General features: G+C 49.9%; 2 protein-coding genes and 1 long non-coding RNA gene across 12 annotated transcripts in view; 2 read left to right on the top strand and 1 right to left on the bottom strand.

The window, feature by feature from the left end:
* The first annotated feature begins 48 nt into the window (after positions 1-48).
* ABCD4 (ATP binding cassette subfamily D member 4) lies at positions 49-15,145 on the top strand. 7 transcript variants are annotated; one of them, XM_027671531.1, is made up of 20 exons: positions 49-96; positions 325-449; positions 568-695; positions 916-1,055; positions 3,796-3,912; positions 4,195-4,320; positions 4,513-4,668; positions 5,174-5,224; positions 7,820-7,914; positions 8,852-8,973; positions 9,802-9,893; positions 10,072-10,161; positions 10,430-10,638; positions 10,921-11,012; positions 11,222-11,258; positions 12,378-12,439; positions 12,710-12,762; positions 12,955-13,031; positions 14,181-14,296; positions 14,462-15,145. In XM_027671531.1, exons 1-20 carry the CDS (start codon positions 83-85, stop codon positions 14,555-14,557), a joined length of 1,998 nt encoding a protein of 665 aa, XP_027527332.1. In that variant the 5' UTR covers positions 49-82; the 3' UTR covers positions 14,558-15,145. The 7 variants fall into 7 exon arrangements, with proteins under 7 accessions (XP_027527332.1, XP_027527358.1, XP_027527339.1 ...); XM_027671557.1 differs by lacking the exon at positions 4,513-4,668 and having other exon boundaries at positions 63-79; positions 12,390-12,439; XM_027671538.1 differs by lacking the exon at positions 4,513-4,668 and having other exon boundaries at positions 73-190.
* The window catches only part of LOC113961253 (acetyl-coenzyme A synthetase 2-like, mitochondrial), a 14,652-nt gene continuing 5,719 nt past the window's right edge, over positions 13,038-21,970 (bottom strand). Inside the window, exons 6-16 of one of the 4 annotated variants that reach the window (XR_003532254.1) lie at positions 19,726-19,873; positions 19,160-19,297; positions 18,865-18,957; positions 18,364-18,476; positions 17,759-17,885; positions 16,951-17,078; positions 16,330-16,393; positions 15,886-16,007; positions 15,540-15,801; positions 13,755-13,919; positions 13,038-13,676 (exon numbers count right to left, since the gene is read on the bottom strand). Coding sequence is in view for 2 of the 4 variants with exons in the window: in XM_027671450.1 (XP_027527251.1) it covers positions 15,625-15,801; positions 15,886-16,007; positions 16,330-16,393; positions 16,951-17,078; positions 17,759-17,885; positions 18,364-18,476; positions 18,865-18,957; positions 19,160-19,297; positions 19,726-19,873 (1,110 nt within the window). In the remaining 2 variants the exon portion in view is untranslated. Of the gene's footprint in view, positions 13,920-15,177; positions 15,802-15,885; positions 16,008-16,329; positions 16,394-16,943; positions 17,079-17,758; positions 17,886-18,363; positions 18,477-18,864; positions 18,958-19,159; positions 19,298-19,725; positions 19,874-21,970 lie in introns of those variants that run through there. The other 3 variants (XR_003532253.1, XM_027671450.1, XM_027671458.1) reach the window with 3 other exon arrangements.
* LOC113961321 overlaps positions 21,632-21,970 on the top strand; it is an 8,936-nt gene continuing 8,597 nt past the window's right edge. The window contains exon 1 of the long non-coding RNA XR_003532271.1: positions 21,632-21,653. This is a non-coding gene — a long non-coding RNA (uncharacterized LOC113961321). The remainder of the gene's footprint in view (positions 21,654-21,970) is intronic.

The following is a 21,970-nucleotide window of genomic DNA, read 5'->3' as shown; positions in this document are numbered from 1 at the left end:
TCTCTATGGTGACGTCGCACGCGGAAGCGCGCGGCGGCCGCCCCCGTGCGGGCGCGGGACTGATGCCGGGCGAGGAGAGGTGATGGATATTCCCATGTAGTGCCCGCGGGGGCGGTGCTCTCCCGGACGGTCCGGCGAGTCCGATGGCGGGAGGCAGCGGCAGCGCAGGGGGCGCCGGGACCGGCGGCCGGTGAGGAGGGACCGGACAGGCCGGGCTGGGGGCGCCTCCGCGGCCAGGGCGGGACGCGGCGGAGGGGAGGTGGGGTGGGGTGGGGTGGGAACCCCGGAGCTTACTGCCGGCCCCCGCGTGTCCCTCCGTTGCAGGGCTGTGCCCCGGCTGGACGGGCTGTTCCTGCGGCGGTTCCTGCGGCTGCTGGCCGTGCTCTTCCCCGGGTGGCCCTCCGCGAGCGCCCTCATGTTCCTGACTCTGCTCGGTGTCGCCTTGCTGGGTGAGCCGGGGTGGTGGGATGGGGGGGGCGGCATCCCACGGCTGCTCCCCGTGCTCTCCCGCTTGGCCTTGTCACCGCTGTCCTTCAATTCCTTCCTGTGCTTGCCTTCCTCCTCCAGAGCAGCTGGTTATTTACCAGGTCGGCGTCATCCCCAGCCAGTACTATGAGGTCCTAGGGGACAAAGATTTCTCCGGGTTCAAAACATTGACTGCCGTTGCCGTGACTCTGATCATAGTGAACTCCACGGTAAGACCAGCGGCTCAGCATGTCCTGGGAGAGGAAGGGAAAGTTGCCCTTGGCTCCCGTCATGATTCTGGTCACAAAGGATCTAAGTCTGCCCACGTCCAGCTAGGTAGCTACATGTGAGATGGATCACTAATACAAACTGCTTGTTTTTGTTTCATTTTGGGAAATGCTTGTTATTCTCACTTATCTCTTCCTGTCTTTCTCTTTGCCCTCATTCCAGCTAAAAAGCTTCGACCAGTTTATCTGCAACATGATGTATGTGAACTGGAGGAAGTCCCTCACTGAATACCTCCACAGCTGCTACTTCCAAGGCCAGGTCTACTACAACCTGCATGTGCTGCGTGAGGACATCGATAATCCGTAGGCTGCCTGTATCTTCTTTCAGTATCTTACTTGGCTTCTCCTGGACTGCTGTGCACTTTTTCCTGGCTTCTCTGTGTCTCTGGCTAGGGGCTTGAACCCTAGAAGCTTTTACCATTTAGGCACAAATACGCTCTTCTGCTCTGGTGGTACCTGTTGCTGGGAACTCCTGTGACTGCTGGTCGTGATGGTTTTAGGGGTAGGATGTTTCAGTTGCAAGGAATATGGATATCAATCAGAACAGGCACCTACTTCTATTATAAAACATGCTGTCTGCAAACTCAACCCTTGGCACTCAGTGTGACGTTACAAAGGGCCTGAAGTCAGAGAGCAGTGCCTTCCTTGCCTTCACACAGCCAGTGCTTTAGGACAGTCCCTGTTCTGTTTGAACTTCAACCACTAGAGTCTGCAGCTGAACACAGTTCTGTTCAGTTGGGTTTTTAGTGGTTTTGATAACCCTTGGGAGTAATGTCCAGGAAGGGCTTTGTTTTGCACTGTATGAGGGCTGCATTTCCCTTTTCCTGTTCCTAGGAAGGAAATGTCAGGAGTGACTCGAAATACGAGAGAAGGAGGAGCATTCAGCCCCTCCCTGCTTATCCCAGCCCACCCCAACCGAAGTCCCTCTCCAGTTTGCTTTGAGCACTGTCCTGCTTACTGCAGAGCTGCTGATCTTCCCGAGCTGTACAGCAAAGGTCGAACACCTCCCTTCTTCACAACTGCGTCTGGACCTTGGCCTTCCAGCCTGTCCTTGCACACAGGGCACTGCTGTTTAGTTATACAGTTTGAAGAGTTAAAGATCCTACATGAGACATCATGTGAGAAGTCACAGAATCACAGAATATTCTGAGATAGAAGGGATGCACAAGGATCATTGAGTTCAACTCTTAAGTGAATGGCTCATGCAGGAATTGAACCCATGGTGTTATTAGCACCATGCTCTAACCAACTGAGCCAATCTCAAGGCAGAGGCTTTTTTCCCCCCTCCGGAATTTAAAGAAGTTATTATTAAATACTTGCTGAAAAACAAGAAATCAAAGGATAATGTTTTCCAAACAGGTGTTTTGAGATTCCAGGCTTTCCTGTTCATTTCTGATGGTGTTTTGCAGTGGTAGTGGAGTTGCAAGGAGAGGTTAAAAATCCATGCACCAAGGCATGCAGTGCTTCCCAGGGAGTGCAGTGCGTTGGCCTGCATGCCTGTCTTTTTCCTTGGAGGTGGAGGGGAAGTGGAGGACAGAGGCCCCTCACCACATGATTATTCTGCTCAAGTTTATTTTTAACCAGGGAATGTGTTCACACTGTGCAGTGAAATGCAGGAGATAACTGGGTCACTCTGCTCTGCAGCAATAGAGCCAGCTCTCTTGACCTTAGCAGACCAAATATGTGAGAATACTGCGGAGTATTTCTCATTAAGACCTTGCTTCTGCTCCAACATCCAGTCTTATTGTTTAGTGTCTTTTTGGTGTCACTGGAAAAATTCTCTTCAGCTTGCAATTTCTTGTTGAGAATTTTTTCTCTGCACCTTAGAGAGAATGAAATAGAGGGATGAAGAGACCTCCCATTATGCAGTGCAAACCAAGCTGAGTGTTAGATGCATGGAGTCATCCATCTCAGAAGAGTGCGTTCTAAGTGACATACAAACACTTGCAGCACCTAACAGGGCATTTGAATTGATGTTTATGTGTTTTCATTACATGTTGCTTAATAGCTCATAAAAAGCAATAGCCTCCCATGAGTCTGTAGCACAGCTTAAATTACAACTTTATGGGAACAATTGCAGTCTGAGGAGAAAGAAAAAATTATGACTGTAAGGTCAGTCAGGGTGAGAGCTGCCCCAAACCTACATCCATTGCTGTTCTAGGGCTGCAAAAGGTTTGAGATGAAAGTCATTGTAGTTGTATCTGCACTGAGAATAACCAGGGGTCCAGCCTCCCTCTTTATTCTGGTCTCCAACATTCACAGTCATGTCCTTTCCACTTGGGCATAGCACAGCAGGCTGAAGTCCTTGTCCATGTACTCTGGGCAGATGAGGTGCCGAGGGAATAAATACGTTGAAATTCTTCTAGTTACCCCAAGTGCAACTCCTGCTCAGCAGTGCGAAAGGTGGGACTTGAAGGTCTGTCACCCATGTGCCTGCTGCCAATGAGGTGAGAAGGGTTGGTGTGCTGCTGCCTGCTCTTGGGAGCTAGGGCAAGTGGAAGCACTTTCTTCCTTGCAGCAAAGGGACCAGCTGCTGTGGAAGTGTGGCTTTGATGGAAGTGTTTGCAAATATGCAACAGTTGACAAAGGCCTGGCCTGTGCCATAGCCGATCCTGATAGCTCTGATGCCTGAGATGCAGGACCAGTACTGAAGGTCTGGGGGAGAGCCAACAGTGTTTTGTAGTTTGGGGGTTGTTCCAGGAGAGGAGTAAAGGACAAGAATGCAGAGACCTTTAGCACAGAGTTGAGCAAAGTTGAAAGTGAAACAGAGGATTAATACAAGGAACAGGGTGAAAGTAACAGCAAGAGCTGTTCTTCCTGGGTGACAAGGAGGCCCTCTTAATTTGGTCCTGCTGGGCTGTGGAAATGGTCTCCTATGGGGGAGCAGAAGTCACAGCTGCAGGTCCCTCCCAGGCAGGGTTGTTCACCTCACCCTGTCCTAAGTTCCCACAGTGAAACAGTGTGGCTTATTCCCTTTTAGGGGTTTAGTACCGGTTCTTGCATCTAGGCTTTAACAGTGTCCATGGCTCTTTGTGTTGAGCAGGGACCAGCGCATCAGCCAGGATGTGGAGAGGTTCTGCAAGCAGCTCAGCTCCATGGCCAGCAAACTTGTCATCTCACCTTTCACGCTGGCCTACTACACCCACCAGTGCTTTCACAGGTAAGGATGCATCCTGGCCATGTTTTCATGCCTCTATCCTATGCTCTTTTTTGAAGCCTGGCACCCATGTTACAACTCCCCAGATGGATGTTTGTACACACAGGTCAGTGGTCTCTGCACTCCAATGGGAATTCTGCCTTGGGGATGCTGGGGTGTGCAGTGTTGGCTCCCAAACCTCTGTGAAAGCCGAGAGAGGTCACAGCTGAGGTCTCTGATTGCTTGAGACCAGTGATGTCCTTTTGCTTGGATTATTAGCTGACCTCTCTTTCTCCTTCTCTGTAGCACAGGCTGGCTAGGCCCAGTGAGCATCTTTGGGTATTTTGTCATTGGGACGATTGCAAACAAAGTATTGATGAGCCCAATTGTGTCTAAACTTGTGCAGCAGGAAAAACTGGAGGGCGATTTCAGGTGAGTCGCAGCTGAGCAGTGTTTTCACTGTTTCTTGGCAGCTCCTGTGAAAGCTACGTTTTTGTCCCCATTCAGTGCTATGTATGCAGCTGCTTCTCTTGTCTGTGACTTTCCCCCCACTCAGAGAAACCTACCTGTGCAATCATGCTCCAAAGTCCGTGTACTGATGGACACTGCCCTTTGTCATAGCAGGCAGTGCCCTTGGTTCAGTCTCCCAGCTCAGTCTTCAGGCTGTTTGCCTGGTCATTGCTGGTGCCTCTGCTATGGGTGTGTTGAAGAAAACTCCACATGGAGCTTCACTGGCTGCAGATGCAAGTTCAACGAACTGCATCTACTGACAGAAATCAGGTTTTTGCTTCACCACCACTTTCATTAAGTTCCCAAAACATCACAGTCTTTCCATATGTTCTGTAACTCACCTACTTCCCTTTTCTTTCCAGGGTTGGCTGGGTGTGTGGCAGGGGCTTTGCAGCTTTCCCCGGGGCTCAGGGTATCCAAGGACAGCAGCAGAAGCTGATGTGGCACAGGGAGCCTAGACCAGGGCAATTGGTTGTGGTGATTCTGTATGGTTGAGGTGCTGGACTAGCAGCAAACAGGAGGACCAAGGGCTAAGAAGTTGTGAGCAGAGAACAGGATACCAAACAAATGCACCATTGAGCTGGTCCAGAATGATGTCACCATGTGCTAAGCCTTGGTCTCTGGTGCCTTTTTGAGCCTGTTGAGTGCTTCTGTCAGGAACTGCCTCAGATCAGTGCTCTGACAGATGTAAGATGAGTTTCCTCTAACAAGGGTTTTGGCTACATAATTCACTGAGCATTTGTGTACAATTATTACGTTTTTCTTGGTTCTCCAGGTTCAAACACATGCAGATTCGTGTCAATGCAGAACCAGCTGCTTTCTACAGGTTAGTAGTGTTCATTTCTTTATATCCTCATAAGGATCATCCCAGTTCAGGACATCTTTGTTGTATTCATGTGTCCCACAGGAGCCCAAGTCCTGTTGCTGCAGCCAGAGCTTTCTGTCCCCTCCTTTCCACTGTAGCGTCATATGGCCCTGACATGGTGTTCTTTGCATTCTGTGCATCATTTGCAGAAATAATCCACAAAAACTGGAGACAATTATTTTTTTCTGCCTCCATTCTAACATCCCTAGAGGCCAGATACAGATTTGGTGCTGACTTAGAGACAATTGCTGATGTTTTGCCAGGTCCTTACCTGGAAGATTGCTCGAAGTCTTATCGCATCTTGTTCCTCTGGGAACTTGTTACATGTTGCTAACATCCTGCTGTTGCTAACCTGCATTTCTTCTGTGGGTGTGCTAGCTGCGGCCTGGCCAGCTTACCTCTGCTTGCTCCTCTTGGTCAGTCTGTGCTCTGACCCTCCCTATGCTCTGCTGCTGCTCTGAATTTGCTCAGTGCCATTTGCCCCACAGCTGAGCACACAACTGGGAGCCCAGCAGCACCTCTTCATTTAGTGATGCCCTGAAGTCTGCCGAGCTGCTGCTTTGTTCACAGAAATGTTGAGAACCCAGGAAAAGAGCCATGATTTTGCTGTAGCTTGTTTTGGGGTGGCAGGAGATTGTTGCTTCTCTCTTGTCACAAGTCTTGCCCTTGCCCTGTGTATTGTGAAATTGCACTTCTTCCAGGAATTTAAGCAAGTAGCAGCTGTCATCTCTCTGGTCTTCCCTGCCTGTGATCTATATTTGTCTCCTTCGTGCTGTAGTGACTGGGCATTTCAAGTGTTGTGGTGCTGTCTCCGAAGTGGTTTGATTCAAAATCACTGCTTTCATAAAGATTTATATTGACAGGTATGAAACTGATTTAAATAACTGAAATCAATCTTGGTTTGCATTGGCAAGTCCAAGTTATCTCTTTGTGGACTGGTTGATTCCTACTGGTTGATTAGAATTTTTTGTAATGGAGAAGATACTCTAATTGCATACCCTTATTTAAGCTGCAGTACTTTTCCTCACAGTTTTGAATTTTTTTATTTTGTTACTAAGTAGAAAATGGAAAGTGAATTATACCAGAAAACAGAGTGTCTTACTTCAGTACAGTCTGTTAGTAGGAAAGGTAGACTTTGTGAGAAACTAGAATTAAATTGAATTGCACAAAACCAGGCATTTTCATGGTATTCATCTTAATTAAAAATATAGGAATTTTTTAAAAGGTTGCATTCTTAGAGTCCTGCAAGAGGATGAGCATGCAGCGAGTGGCTGGTTTTGACTGCTCAACTTCTCTAGCTGTTAGACCTTGTCCTCTTGCACCTGCCTGACCACTGTTTTGGTAAAGGAAGAAACAAAAGCTGAGCACTGTCACTTTTTTACTTTTTTTGTTTCTAAGCCTTTGGCAAACTTGCTTTAAAAGTGAAGTGAGTGGAAGGAAAAGAGGAAACCAATACAGGAATCTCTCTTCCTCTGCAACAGAAATAATAGCTCTGGTCCTTGGTGCCTTGCTTGCCTTTAACTCCTTGTGTCCAAGGTTTTGTCCTCTCTGAATACACGGACAGCAAAGATTGCTGTCAGTAGTTCAGTAGTTACCTGAACTGGGTTGTAGGACAATAAAGCCAAACTGAATTCTAGCCAGAGGCATTTTTGAGAAAGAAAATGTATTTTTCTAAGAGTTGAAAATCTTCAGAAATGAGACTTAAAAAATCTTAATTTAGATGTTTTTGTGCAGCTTCTGGCCTTATCTAGTCAGGCCCTTCTGTTGCGTGGACTGTGATGGGAGTGTGGGTATGTACTGGCCACAAGCCTGTGTTAGATGTCAGGGGCAATAGCTGCCATGGCTATATCTCTGGAGTGAGATGTGGAGCTCTGCATTTTGCCACCTGAGGGCAGCCCAGGCCTTGCAAAACAGCAGAAGGAGCTGCCGCACTTGTGGAGGTGGTGTTTTACAGTTGAGATGTCTCCTTGCTACTGGCTCAGCCTGGCCACGGGAGCATCACTGTAAAATCAGGTAGTGGGTGACCCGATGGAGATAGCCCTGGAAAGGGGGAGTTGTGAGGCTGGGGTCACCCCCACTGGGGGTTGCACTGCTCAGAACTTGTCTTTGACCCACTCCTGTGAAGTGGGAAATAGGAAGAGGTGAACTGGGGCTGCTGGCCATGTAGGCTGTGTGGGCTTATTATCACCTCCTGGACTCCCCTCTGCCCTCTCCTTTCTGGCTCTAGCTGTGTAGTGGTTCCATCCCACTCTTCCACCCAGGCTCTGCTTGGGAAATGTGTTTGACCTGGACTGTGCATTGCTCCAGGCTGGGGCCTTGCAGACAGTAACCCTCCTCCTGTTTGCAATAACAGCATCCACAGGCTCTGGGAGAGATTTGCAAGACTGCTTGTTTCAGCCAGTTTCTTGATGATGCTCTTCAGGAAGGTGCTCTTGGCTGTTCAGTTCCTGTTCAATGAAGAGCTTGTTACTTGGAAGTGATGGTGCCAGACTTGTTCCAAGCCTCCGTTTTAAAGCCCACAGGTCCTGGGATGTCTGTTGCAATCTTATTTTACAGGGCTGGGCGAGTGGAGCACATGCGCACGGACCGGAGGCTGCAGAGCCTGCTGCAGACCCAGAGAGAGCTGATAGGCAAGGAGCTGTGGCTATACAGTGAGTGGGGAGTTTGAGGGGTGAAGTGGGGTGTGTGGTAGCTCCATTGTGGTGGCCCACAGGCTTGGGAACTTGGAGCACTTGGGTGGGTGCTGTGTTTTCCTCTCCCGCCTCTTGCTGGTGCATGAAAGCCCTGAGGGTGAACAGAGAGTGCCTCCTGGAGTGCTAAATGGGAGTCCTATTGAGTTTAAGCCTCATAAAGAGGCAGAGCTGTGGAGAACCCAGGAATCTAGCTTTCTCTGGGGCAGTTGTTCAAAGGCCAAGAAAAGAGGGAAAGGCTTAAGCTTTGGGGAAGGAGAAGATGGTGTATGTGGTTGGAAGCTGTGGAAACTTCTTTCCTATAGAGCCTGTCCCTTAAGCATAGTTGTCCTGAAAATCTCCCTTCTCCCATTGTCAATGAGTCCAGGTTTTGGCTTTAAATGACCACTATAAAGACAGCTCTTCCTCATCTCAGAAGCATAGTGAGCTTCTGAGCAATGTGTGGGAGGGAGAGCCCTGAACAGAGGTGTCTGTGGGAATTTGGGGTCTTAAGTTTTTCTGCCTGTTGTGTGCTCCAAGATACACTTCATGGAAAACTGTCTCAACCCAGAGCTTCCTTTCTGCAATCCCTCCTGTTTACTGTGAGTCAGCCAGACCCCTGAAGCATAGAAACAAGCAGGCAAAGTGACTTTTGCCCCATGGTGGTTCCTGAGCTGTATGTCTGGAGGTTTCTCTGTTCAGGAGTCTGCCCCAAAGTGCTCTTTGCTTGGCAAATGAATTTTCACCCTAGTGCTTGTGCTGTCCTGTGAAATGAGTTCTTCTGCTCTGGTGCATCATAAAGGGCTGAGACAAGAACATGCGTATTCGTCTGGCTGGGCTCATGGGCCACATTTGAGCCTGGCTAGGACAGAGGTTCCTACTCTAACTCTTTGTCTTCTCTCAATGTGTTTCTGCCCAGTTGGGATCAACACCTTTGACTATCTGGGTAGCATCCTGAGCTACATGGTCATTGCCATTCCCATTTTTTCTGGGGTCTACGGTGACCTGAGTCCAACAGAGCTCAGTGCCCTCGTCAGCAAGGTGAGCTAAGGGTTATATCCCAGACTTCATTGTGGATGGTGAGCAGGCACTGAGGATGGAGGTTTCATGTGGGGCTGGTGGCCCTGGGGCTGGATAGTCATGCAGCACTTGACTTTCAGGTTAGACTGTCCCTAGCCATGGTGTCATGGAAATGGGAGCTTGTAGCCAGCTGGTATATGATTAACCTGGGAGTGAGAGCTGTCAAGGTCACATCTACATAAGTGTTAACTAGCTCAGACCTGGGTGTCTAAAAAAATGGCGATGTCAGAAAGTCTCTGGCTTTCAGCAGTGTGGGGGGATTGGGGTCTGCTCATTGCTGCAGGTCTGCCCGTGGTGACCAGGGCCACCAGCGAGGCCGAGCTGGCTTGCATTTGCCTTCTCAACCTGACTCGTTACCAGATACTCAAAACTGGCTTCTGATAGAGAATGCAGAGCTAAAAATAGCTAAGTAAATACTGCTGGCTGAAACACCCTGCTCTGAGCCATATACGGTGCTGGTGGCATGGATCTGCGTGACTTAGGGCAAGTGTGCTGGACCCTGGGCTGGCCAGCAGGCACTCTGCAAACACCATCCCTGGGTGGCAGGACATGTGTCCACCTGGCAAGAACTGCTGCACTGAGCAGGGAAGCCCTGTTCCTTTCAAATGTAGTCATCTTCTCCTTCATTCCCACCACCATGGGTGACTTCACAACCTCTCATTGATCTTGCAAAGTCAGCTGACATGGCCAAATGTGTGGACTCCTTGGCTGCTTCCTTGCAGTCTTGAAGTAAGGGACAGCACCCCAGCTCAGCACTGACCCTTACTCTGGCATGTGATTTCTCCCCAGAATGCTTTTGTTTCCATCTACCTCATTGGCTGCTTCAGCCAGCTCATAGATCTCTCCAGCACTGTGACCGATGTAGCTGGCTACACACACAGGTGAGCTTTTCTGTCAGCACATCTCTGGGAGAAAGGGAAGTGCAGGACAAGACTCTGCCCATGTCCGTGCTAAAAAAATAAGAAAAAATTGCTTGCGTGCAAACATGAGCATGTTTGGATATTGTGAGGAGGCTGCTGGAGTTGTCCATGGCATTCATGCAACCTCTTGTTTGTCTAGGATTGGTGAACTGCAGGAGACCTTGCTGAGCCTTGGCAGAAAAAAAAATGGTAACTACTCAGAAGCCAAAACCAGCTGGGATTTGGACGGGTGAGTCTCCTCTCAACAACTGGCTGGCTTGCAGCTTACGTGCCAGAGTGTGAGGCTACCATGGGATGGAGGTGGCCCCTGGTATCAGAATCTGTTGCACACAGTTGGTTGGAGCAGGCAGTGCTCACTGTGATTTGTCATTCCTGGGGTGTGTGGGGCAAGGCTGCTGTCACAGAGACACAGGAGGTCTAAGGTGCCTGATTTTTGACAATCTCAGCGTGGTCACTTACCCCCAGATCTCTCCTCCTTTGTCTTGGTGGTGGCCCAGCAGCCATTCTGGGGAGGACCCAGTGCCAAGGGACACAGCTTTCCTTCTGGACCAAGTGACACTTTCGGTGCCGTCCTCTGGCAAGCTGCTCATCAAGGACTTGAGCCTCAGGATCTCACAAGGAAACAGTGTGATGATTGTGGGAAACACTGGTACAGGGAAGACATCTCTCCTGAGGGTCCTTGGAGGACTCTGGGAGAGCACGCGGGGTAAGGACTGCTACATGCTGCAGCCTTCTCTTTCTCAACCAAGGCTACTCTGAGTTTGGAAGGTGGTCTTGTGAGGCCAGTGGCACCTTGTGATGGTGAATGTGTCACTGATCCACCGATTGGAGCCAGCCATCTGTCACATTCTGTGGCTCTCATTGCTTTGTCCTGTGTTGCAAACACACTTTTGTGGGGATTTGTTGGCTACTTCATGGAACAGGACTACACAGGGGGCAGTGGGGAGTTGCTGGTACTGCAGGCTTGACAGAGTGTGTCTCTGTGCAGGGAGCATCAAGATGCTGACCTGCTTTGGCCCCCGGGGAGTGGTGTTCCTACCACAGCGGCCCTTCTTCACCGACGGAAGCCTGCGTGAGCAGGTGAGCCCAGGGGCTGTCTCTACTCTGGCCTCAGCTCTGCTCCCAGCTGTGGTCATGCCCTGTGAACCTGTATGGTGCAGACAGGCCTGCAAGAGGGAGGATACCTGTGCTGCTCTTTCCCTTGTGCCTGAGTTCATGCCACCCCCTTTGCATATCTGAAGGACTGTGTCCAGCTCCCTCAACATGGTTTCTTTTGCTTTGTTAAACAGGTGATCTATCCCCTGAAGGAGATCTATCCAGTTTCAGGTATGTGGAAATTCATTAGAGCAATTAACCAACCCTGTGGTGTCAGCTCACTGTCCTGTACTCAGTGTAGCTTCTCCCCTGCCACGGCCCATCAAGAACACTCATCTGGTTTGCTTTTGTTGCTCTGCTTTTCCCTACAAGATTTACCTTAGTGTATGTGAAGGTCAGCTCTGTGTACCCTCCCTTCTGGGAGGGAGCATATTCACTTGATAAGAATTTACTTAGTACAATGAGAACAAGATGGCCATGCTAGCTGCTGTGCTAGACGTGATACATGTTGCTGTTGGGATACATCTGATTTGTCTGGCACAGTCTGACTTTGGGCAAGCCATGTTTGCCTTCATCTCATTTTCCATTCACCTCCATCTTTCACTGTTTCTGTTTTTCAAATTATATTCCAGGGCTTTGCATTCTCTTGAGGTCAGAATACATGGATCCTTTTTTCTCCCCTGCCCTCTTCCCAAGTCAGACCACATGAGGTCTGCCGTAGCTTGGAGATGTCCAGCAGTGTTATCTGCTGCTTTCAAACACTTGGGAGTCACAATCTTGCTGAGAGTAGCTACAGCCATCAGCTACTGTTGAGGCTGTTCAGCATCTTCATAGAGGTCCATAGCAGATGCACAGCCCTTCTACTCAGGTTCCATAGATGCTGACTGTACCAGCTCAAATGTACGTTCTGCTCCACAGCTGATTCACCCTGAGGTTTTTCTCATCCCACATAGCGTCCTTTTGCCAGCTGTTACCTGAGCCCCGTTTCCCTGACTCCACCACCCGCAGTGTGCAGTCTCAGCTGTAAGAGCAAAACTGGCAGGCAGGGCTTTGGCAATTGAAGCCTGGATCCTTGTGTTCTGGCTGTGCCCATCTGTGGCCATGGGCTGACCCAAATGTCAGGTGTATCTGTGGAGCCCAGCTACCTACTGGCATGCTGCTCACAGGCATGGTTAACATTTTTAAGGAAAGGTCAGTCTTCGAGGCTATCTGTGCCAAAGCTCAAGACCTGGTATAATTAAGGGATCAGGTCAGCTACACTGAATATCAGGAGATCCTTCCCTTCTGCCCCACTGACTCGTCTGGGCAGCTGTGGCTTCAGCACACATTGCCCTTGCTTATGCTGTGCAGCTTTCTCCCCAGGGTCTGCAGATGATGAAAGAATTCTGCGATTCCTGGAGCTGGCTGGGCTGGTGAGTCACTGGTAGTGCTGCTGCCTTCTTTCCTGGTGCTGCCAGTGAAGGAAGAAGGGATGATTTTTTTGTGGCAGCACAGCATGACTGTGTGCTGTGGGGACATTGTCTGTAGCTGGGGCAGGACTGTCTATGGGACAGGAAGAGGAGGAGGGATAAAGAGCAACTTCAGCTCAAGTGGGGAAAGCGAGATTAGCAGGAAAGGGGTGGTTATGCTCAGAGCCATGGGCTGACAGGGTTGGCAACTGTGTTCTGCTGTGCTCTCTGCAGACTGATTTGCTGGCAAGGGCTGGAGGACTGGATGAGCAGGTGGACTGGAACTGGTAAGGGAGCTCACTATCTGCATGAATTTGGCTGATTTTTTTGAGTGGGGAACACTTCTAAGCAGCATGGCGAGGGGCACAAGGGACATAGGGACAGTTGCTTGTTGGTGTCTCTGATATCAAAAGCCATATGATTTTCAGCAAACAAGTTCTGTTTCTTGTGGGAGGTATTGAATCTTGACCCTACTGCAGGTATGACATCCTGTCTCCAGGGGAGATGCAGAGACTCTCATTTGCACGGCTCTTCTACCTCCAGCCAAAATATGCGGGTGAGTGACTGACTACTAAAGAAAAGGGGAGAGGGGGAAGGCAGGGCCTCTAGTGTAAAGAGAAGCTGGTACAGAGACAGCTCATGAAATCCCTTGTTTGCTAGGAGCATGCTTCACCTTGGCCATTATTTTAGCAGCATAGCACACAGAGGATTCAGTTGTGAAAACATTTCATTATTTGTGTGGAGGATGGTAAATCAAGAACTGTATATAAGACATACTCTTCTTAGGGAATTAGTGATTAATGTTCTTCGTCCAGGTCCAATGGCACCTGTCCAATGGCATTCTCACCAGTTGCTATGTAAAGAAGTGTTTATGCTGGGGAGTGTGGTGGCAGCTGCCATATCTGAAGCTCACAAACATCTGTAGGGTTGTGGAAGCAATATGGGAAATTTAGCCATGACATGGCAAAAGAAGACGAGGACCAGTGGAGAAACAGTCCTGAGAGATCACAGAAACATCCGTGATTAGCTGATGGGGCCAATTCCTTAGTCTCTGCTGGGTGGGCTGTTGGAGGACTTGCCATGAGGGCCAGGGTGGATGTGGGTGAACAGAGCCAGTGTCAGTAGCAAGCAGCCACAGGTAAGTACCTCTCTTTCCCCTGAAGCCTGCATCACAGCTCGGTGCTGTCTGGGTGAAAGGAACCTGTGGATTGCAAACTAAAAACTGTAGAGATGGTGTAAAACAAATTGAATTTTTCTGCTCCAGATCTGTAGTATTTACCCTTAACAGTCAGGAGGGTGCTGCAGGCCATCCTAGTAGCTCCACATGTGGTGTGCTGGAAGGGTGCACTGGCTGCTGCTCAGCTTGGTGCTGTGGCACGTGGCTTGTCTTGAGAAGGCCATGTCTCGGCTTTCTCACTGGGGGGGACGAGGCAGTGGCTGGCAGCTGTTGAGGGAGAGGAATGAGGGGAACAGTGCAGTTTGGATGGATTCAAGGACTTGAGGGGAAGGACAGCTTTCCCAATTGACTGACACCAGCTGTGCTAGAGGAATACCAGAGTCCTTAGGCTTTTCCTCCTTGCCTTCTTTAGATGCTCTTGGTGAACTCCAGTTAATAAGTGAAATGTTCTCGGCAGTTGCTGCTCTTTTGCCTAGGGGAGATGTCTGGCTGGGAGAGGATTTGTGGGGTTTACGACTTTTCTTTTAGTGCTAGATGAAGCCACCAGTGCCTTGACAGAAGAGGTGGAGCATGAACTGTATCGTCTGTGCCTTCAGCTGGGCATGACGCTGATCAGCGTGGGACACAGACCCAGCCTGGAAAAGGTGAGGCAGGGAGACAGCATTCCATGCCTCTCTGGTGGTGGCAAGACAGAGGAGGTAGAGAGGGTCTCTGCCGAGCAGAAGGGAGTGACTAAGGCTGGAGTATGTCACTGTGGGAGGACATGCCCTTGTAGAGACATCCTTCAACATTGTGTTATTGAATTACAGTTCCACAGCTGGATTTTGAAACTTCATGGGGAGGGAAGATGGGAGCTCACTCGATGCGAGAAGATGAAGCGGCTCCCTGCTGGGGAAGGACACTGAAAAACATGCCCTTGTCTGGCCAGACGCAGAACCTGCACATCTGGGAGAGCTCTCAATAGCAGACATGGAGCTGCCAAGCCAGCAACTGTCAACATATGATTCAAACAGTGGAAGGCCAATTCTGGATTTTGCTGATGGACACAGAGCATGTCAGAACTCATAGTGTGGGGTTCTGTCAGGAGCAGACAGCTATGCCATCCTTCTCCTGGCCTCCTTTTGCCTCCCTGGCTCTCATGCAGGAAAGGGGTGAGCTGCTAGGCTGCCCAAAGAGAAGATGCTGCCTCGTGGGCCTTGTAGAAACAAGAGCCAGAGGAACCTCCACTTTGTCCAGGATGCAGTGGTGCAAGGCTAGGATGCAGCCTCCTTTTCTGCCCTCTGTGCCTTTCTGGGAGCTCTGTCTTTCATACACAGCTCTGCAGAACAGATTTCTGTACTTTGTGGCTCTATTGAGGGTTGTGTTCCCCAAGAGGAGCATTGTAAGGGGAGGAGAATGCTAGCACAGAGAAGGGGTGCGTCTGCTCTCCTTATGACACATAGCTATATGTAAAAGGAACATTTTTTTATTAAAATATGGGGCCTGTTTTCAAATTATTTTTATGGAGAAGAGTCAATATTTGTTAACTGGACTGCTGGATGTTTTCTTTCTGGGGTTTGCTTTGGAGGAGATGCTTGTATGGTCCTGGACTAGACTGGCTGAAGAGCACAACAGGGGTAGGAGTAATATACCTATCCAGCACTAGCAGTCCTGCCCTGCTGCTATCTCCACAGCTACTGCAAGGCACAAGGAACCCTAAGGAGGGCTTTTGGCCCTCTCCCTTTAGGGTAGGAAACATAGCTTGTCTCTCCTTACTGTTCTGCCTGTGATGAGTCATGTTCTCTCACCTGCCTCACATATGTGTGTGGAGACAGGTTTTGAGGGTCTCTGTGTTGTGAAGAGGTCACTCTGAGAATGCAGTGGAGGTGTGGTCTCTGAGCAACTTACTGGCCACCACTTGCTTAGTGGAAATTCTGGATGTTTCCCTAGTTTTGCAGTGAAGGTGGAGGAGGTGGCTGCTGGTAGAGCCAAGCTAGTAGCTCTTCTGCCCCTCCACAAGGTGCTTGTGTCCCTCTATGATCTGCTGCACGGCTTCATGGTCATCCAGTGTGGTTAGGTCCCCAAGCTCACTGGCCTTGTCCTCCACGATTTTCCGTAGCACTCGACGCATAATCTTACCCGAGCGTGTCTTGGGCAGCCGGTGTGTGACCTGTGATGGGGAGGAGCAGAATTAAGGCTGAGGTAAAGGGGTTGGCCAAGCTGCCAGGGTGCTGGAGCAGCCTGCATGTGTTACCTGAACATAATCTGGAGCTGCGTACTTAGCGATCTTCTTGGAGATGAGCTCCTGTAGCTCAGCAGCAAGAGTCTCCTGTGTGTAGCCACTGTCCTTCTTCAGCACAACGAACACGTAGGCTCCTGGCAGAAAGACCTGAGGTTACTGAGCACTGTGCACACCATGCTCCTGAGGGCCTGCCTGGACTTAGTGCCAGGAGAGAACTTCTCTGCTGGAAGCCTCTGGGGATGCTCTGTAGCCAAAGCTGAGAGTGCTTTTGACCATGGTGCTGCTGCTGTCACCTTATGCAAAGCCTAGCTGGTCTTGTGCAGTTGTGATGGCTGTGCTGAGATCCTTGCTAACATGCTGTGTGTGTGGACACAGCATTGCTACCAGTGTCACTTCCCACTGCAGTCCCTTAGCCCCAGGAGAGATGTTTCAGGGGCAGGAAATGAAGCATCTTACCTTCTCCCTTGATCTCATGTGGGTAGCCAATGACGGCAGACTCTGCCACTGCCACATGATAATTCTGGAAGAGAACAGGGCTGGGGTTTGGCTCGGTGCTTTCAGCAGGCTGGCTGCCACCTGGGAGCTGCCCTGAGCTGACTTGGCTGCTGCAGCCCACCGTAAAGCAGAGAGATAAGGAAGGGCCTCAGGTGGCCTCTGCCCTTTTTCCTTCTTGCCTCAGTAGGTCTGCAAACACAAGTCTTTTCACCCTGTCCCTGGTTGCTTTGGGCTTGCACCTTGTAGGCCCTGTTCTGTGCCTATAGGTTGCTCCATCAGATCCCACAATCTTCACTGGCCCAAAGATGCTCCTCCTTAACATGTCTGGCTGCTGCTTTGGGATTCACCCACTTGGAGCATCAACCTTACCAGGCTTTGTCTCTCCCTTGCTGTAGAGAGCCAGAATGAGAGAGGAAAGGGTGGGAAGCTGTTCCCACAGGCAGGCTGTGGGTCCAACACTGTTCCCTGCTGCTATAGCAGCAGCATATTTCTGTGCGGCGTTTAAGAGAGACCTCCCTGAGCACTACCAGTGTGCCTTTGCTGTTTCCTTGGATGGCTTTACCTCCCACCCATACCTCTTACCACAACGTCCTCCACCTCTGCAGTGCCCAGCCGGTGTCCACTGATGTTAATTATGTCATCCAGCCGTCCTGTTAGCTGGTAGTAGCCCTTCCTGGTACGATACGCACCGTCCCCAGTGAAGAAAAAACCTGCCAGAACCACACCATGGTCACTTGTTGCAGTGAGCATGTGAGCTGCTCACCAGCTGGGTTCTCACCTTGCCCCGTTTTCCTCTCTGTTGGCACCAGGGCTCATGTACTCTGTGCCTTCCTCAACTGCTCAGGGTGAAGGTGCCTACCTTCCTTGTTAGTCTTCTGCCTCTTGGTGCCTGATCTATCATCAGGCTCCTTCCCTCATTCTGCAGTGCACTGGCTAATGCCCAGCCTATCTCATCACCTCATGCTGGGAACACTTCAGTGCAGGTGCCTGTGGTCTTGCTGCTTCAACTCTTAGCTTCACATCAAAACACACACACTCTGGGGCTTGCTCAGTGCCTTGGGGTGAGTGATAGAAGCTGACAGGATTTGCAAGAGATGCACCAAGAGGTCTGTCTGTGCTCAAGGGGATTGGGAGCAGAAAGACAAATCCACTGCCTTAAGACAATGTGTGATACAATGGGGAAGGTTGGTGAGAGAGACCCATTCCCAGGGCAATGCTGTGGTAACAGGTCTGGGGAAATGAAGGGCCTCAACACTGAGGAGGGTCTATGGAAGAACAAAGCAGCTGTACCAGCTCTCCTGAGTCCTGCCTCCATTCAGAAAGCCAGCAGGCAGACACAATCATACCCAACCGAACATGTCTTCAGTGCCCTGCCACTTGTTTTCCTTACCTGGATAAGGAGTCAGATAGGTTTCCAGAAATCTCTTGTGGTCATTGTAAATGGTTCGTGCCATACCTGGCCAGGCTTGTGAGATGCAAAGGGCTCCAGAGATGTTGTTTTCTAGAAGAACATTTCCCTATAAAATAGTTACTTTTTAGTAACCATGGCTGAGGGTACTTGGGATGTTTAGTTATTGCCTGTTTTAACAACCCTGTGATGGAAATGTCAGGGAAGGCAGAGAGGAGGGTCCTTTGCTCCCCACTCCAACAGGACAAGCTTAGTCTCTCCCAGCCCCAAACTGCCTACTGTGGTGGGATGCAGGGCCCCTCCAGGGATGTTCCTGCCTAGCTACCTCACCTTGGAAAGATGTGCCAGGGAGCCCAAGCACAGCCTGTCTTGTCAGGACAGCGCAAACTAGAAAACAGTTCAACTTCTGCACTAGTTGGAAGGACAGCTTCACTGTTTGTCCCTTTCCAGTAAGAAGGTTGCTGTCCAGCAGAGGTGAGCAGGAAAGACGTGTTTACAGCTCTCCACTCCCATCAGGAAGTACATTCTGCAAGTGTCTGGGGGAAAGTGGGCTGAGCCAGTGCCTGGACTGCAGGTTATAAAAATACCTTGTTATCTAAGAGGGTGGGGCTGATCCCAAAAAAGGGTCTCATAGCCATGCCTGGAAGGATTTCTGCTCCGGGATTAGAAGGACGGGGTGAGATACAGATGCCTCCTGTTTCTGAAGAAAAAGAAACCGTAATGCTCATCAAAGTTGGGAACAAGAAGAAAGCCAAGTAGCACTGCTTGGCTAGCAGCCTTTATCTTGGCCCATGGCGCAGGCTGTGGCTGGGTTTGCCAGAGAGCTGGGGAAGGCTCTTTGCAGATGGATGATGTGCTCATTTAGTTCAGCAGGAATCTGCCGAGATGTGCCATCAAATCCCCCGTGTTTGTCTAGGTTAGCTTTAAAGGCCATTTTTCTCTTTAATGTTTAGGTGCTCCTGGGCCCTTACAGCCTCGCTCATACAAGAGTGTCAGTAACAACCATTGTCACTTGGCCAACAAAGCAGCAGGTCACTTCTAAAGCCTGGGAGAGCAGAAGCTGGAATAGGGAGTCATATGCATCTCACCAGTTTGCCACCATGTGTCCACTACTGGGCATCGTGTCTCACCAACCACACGGAAGTACCATTCCCACGCCTCCTTGTTGATGGGTTCCCCCACTGCAAGGGGAAAGACAAGGGAGCAGAGCAGAAAAATCAGGTTCAGGACACAGCTTCCCATGATCTGCTTGTGGAGCCACCCCCAAATAGTGTAGTGTCCTGACTTTGGGATCTCATGTTGCTGCCATTCTTGGCATTTGTGGGAAGAGGCAGAATCTGATGCGCAAGGATTTGCTGCTCCAGCCCACGCTGCTGCACTTACCTGAGCCAAGCACTTTGAGAGAAGAGCGGTCATACTTCTTCACCCATTCATCACCGTATCGCAGGAGCAGGCGGATGGCAGTGGGCGCCCCATAGAACTGGTTAATTCTTAACCTCTCTACTGTTTCCCAGTAGCGGCCTGGAATGGAAACAGGGCCAGTGAGCATCCACACAGGTCCTCCCAGCCCAACACCAAGATAAAGATGGAAGAGGTGAGAACAAAGGCTCTCTAGCAGTGCCAGGACCCTCAGCCAAGTTAATCCCATGATGGGAAGGACAGAAGCTGTTCAGGAGCAGCAGCAGGCCCTTTTCCTCCACATCACATAGCTCTGCCACTCTCCCTGCTGCAGGGAGGGGCAGGGAGTAACAGCTCCACCCCTGGAGAAGCAGCAGTGGCTTCCTAAGCAGAGGAAAAGACTCTTCCCCTTGTAGCTCTCTACTGGGCACAGCCTGCAGTCTGCTCCTGAGGCAGCAGAGCCATTGCTGCATGTGTCCTGGCATCAGGCTGCCTGCAGGTGTTGCAGGGTGCTGTGGAATATCCCAGCTCCCCTGAGACACCTCACTCACCAGGGTTAGGATGGACAGGAGTGCTCTCAAAAAGGACTGTGGTGCCACCATTGCAGAGGGGGCCGTAGACCACATAGGTATGCCCCGTGATCCAGCCAATGTCTGCCACACAGCCAAAGATGTCCCTGTCCTGGTAGTCGAACACGTACTGAACAAGAGAAGAGAGGCAGTGAGGGGTCGTGCCAGGGCCTGCCTTCCTGGCAAGGTGGACAACAGGGAGCAGTGTACCCTCTCTCAGCCCTAACATTACTGCATCCTTCTGTCTTCTTACCACCCCTGCAGGGACTCTTTCTTCCTGCAGAGTTTTTGAAAACATCAGAAAAAAAATAAAATTAAGGTGCTTTATGAAGTTGAAGGAGATAGACACTTAATAAAAAAAAAAAACAGCCAAATTTGCACTTTTCCAAAGGAGAGAGCTACACCCTTTCCTTCCTTTTGCTGATGTTTAGACAAGGCTGATCCAGATCAAAACAGAACCTTCTGGCTAAGGAATGTCCCTCTGTACTTACATGCCTGCATGGAAGGAGAGTTGTAGGCAAGGGCAAAGTGGTAGAGAACTCCATGAACCTTTCCTGGGCACTTCTGGGCTCCTGGACAGTAAACACTCAGGAAACCCTGAGCTCATCAAGTAGCCCAGCATAGGAGCATTGAGGCAGCAAGCAGAGGGACCATGTGATACTTTGGCCCAGAGCAACCCCAACTTGCCCACAAGAATTGGAACCTCTCCACCTTAGCTGGATGAGTGCTATCCTGTGCCTGGAGGCAGGTGGAAAGCACAACAAGCTCTTCTTCCCACTGCCCCATTTATTCCTTGGGAGACCCTTGGCTGCAAGGCTGGAATATGAAGGAAGGATGCCTGCCCTATGCAGGGCAGAACTGAGTGCTGTCAGATTGGCAGCAACGCATCCAGTTTCCTCAAGCACTCTCCTTCATTTCACTTTCTTAGTGCCAGGAAAACTTCCTAGGGGCTGGACTCCCAGTAGCCCACCACTTCTTGCTTTCTGCTCTGACTTGTGCAGTTTCAGACCTTCCTGTCTCTTCCTTCAACTCCCTGCTGCAGGCTGCCAGCTGGGGACTCCAAAGCCTCAAGTGTTCCATAATGCTCATAATGGAAGCTTCCCCTGCTTCATCTGTCTTTTTTTAACAGAGCAGTGAGTTATGGTAGCAGCCATATGGGAGCAGTCTGCCCCATCAAACTGAGGGATCTGTTTCCAGATTTCCAGTGCTCCTGAGAGCTAACATGGCCACATGCTGCTCACCCCTTGCATTGCCATTCTGGTATGGCAGGGACTGTTCAGTTAGGAACTCCCTCTTACACAGAACCACTTATAATTTCATAGGAATGCTGCTTGCAACCATTCCTGTGGCCACATGCATCTCTGTGCTGTGCTCATTGCCCTTTTATCCAGTTTTGTTAGTTTGGTTTTGGCACGTGTCATGGCTAAAGGCTTTCCTCCTACCAAAGATGACCCACACTCTTCAGGTGTAGGCCCTTTTTCATGAGGGCACTCACCAGCTTTTACAGATATTGTTAAATGTGCCCCTCCCAGAAGCACTGCCTTCAATCTCCCACATGAGTTGGGGTACTTAACACTTAGGAAAAGCAAGCCACAGTTTTTAACGAGCAAATAGATTCTTCCCCCTCACACAGTTGTGATAGTTTGAGTCTAGGCCTTCCTGGAGACCAGCTTGTAACCAGGAAGGAACTAGGGAAGTGACCTAGGAAGTATTCCATGTTATTCCTTTACGTAACCTGAGGTATAAATAAAGCCAGTCAGAGAGACCTCTCTCTCTCTTCTTCCGGTGAGGTTTGGGAACAGTAGATCCCCGTCTCGGTCTTGCTTATCTGGAGCTGAGGCCTGCAGTGACTGTTGTTGTCTACCATGTGTTAGGGGAGAGTGCTGGGCCTGCTTTTCTCAAGGGAAGTGGTGAGGTTCTGTTAGTTCTTTATTTTGTTGGTTACCAGGTTTTTTGATTGTGCATACCTATTCTGTTTTTGTCCATTGTTGTCCCTTTATGTCCTTTTTTCCCTTTTCCCTTCCCCTCTTTCCCTTTTGGGAGCAATTTGGGGTTTCTGTGTTCATATGTACATAGCACCTTAATTGTATATCTGTAATATATGTAAAAAAAAATATATATATATTATTTTTTATATAGCTTTTGCTATTCCCTTTCTTTTCCCTTCTCTCTCTTCTGGGAGCTTTTCTTCTGTAGTCTGTGGGGTTTGGCGGGAAGCCAACTACAA

Source organism: Neopelma chrysocephalum, unplaced genomic scaffold (genome assembly GCF_003984885.1).
Source record: "Neopelma chrysocephalum unplaced genomic scaffold, ASM398488v2 Primary Assembly neopelma1_24, whole genome shotgun sequence".
Lineage (NCBI taxonomy): Eukaryota > Metazoa > Chordata > Aves > Passeriformes > Pipridae > Neopelma > Neopelma chrysocephalum.
Note: the sequence above shows the minus strand (reverse complement) of the source record. Positions and strands in the feature narration are given on the sequence as shown.

Coding starts and splice junctions, on each gene's coding strand:
- ABCD4 (XM_027671531.1), top strand. Junction 3,913..4,194: donor ACCCACCAGTGCTTTCACAG/GTAAGGATGCAT, acceptor CCTTCTCTGTAG/CACAGGCTGGCTAGGCCCAG. Junction 5,225..7,819: donor GAACCAGCTGCTTTCTACAG/GTTAGTAGTGTT, acceptor CTTATTTTACAG/GGCTGGGCGAGTGGAGCACA.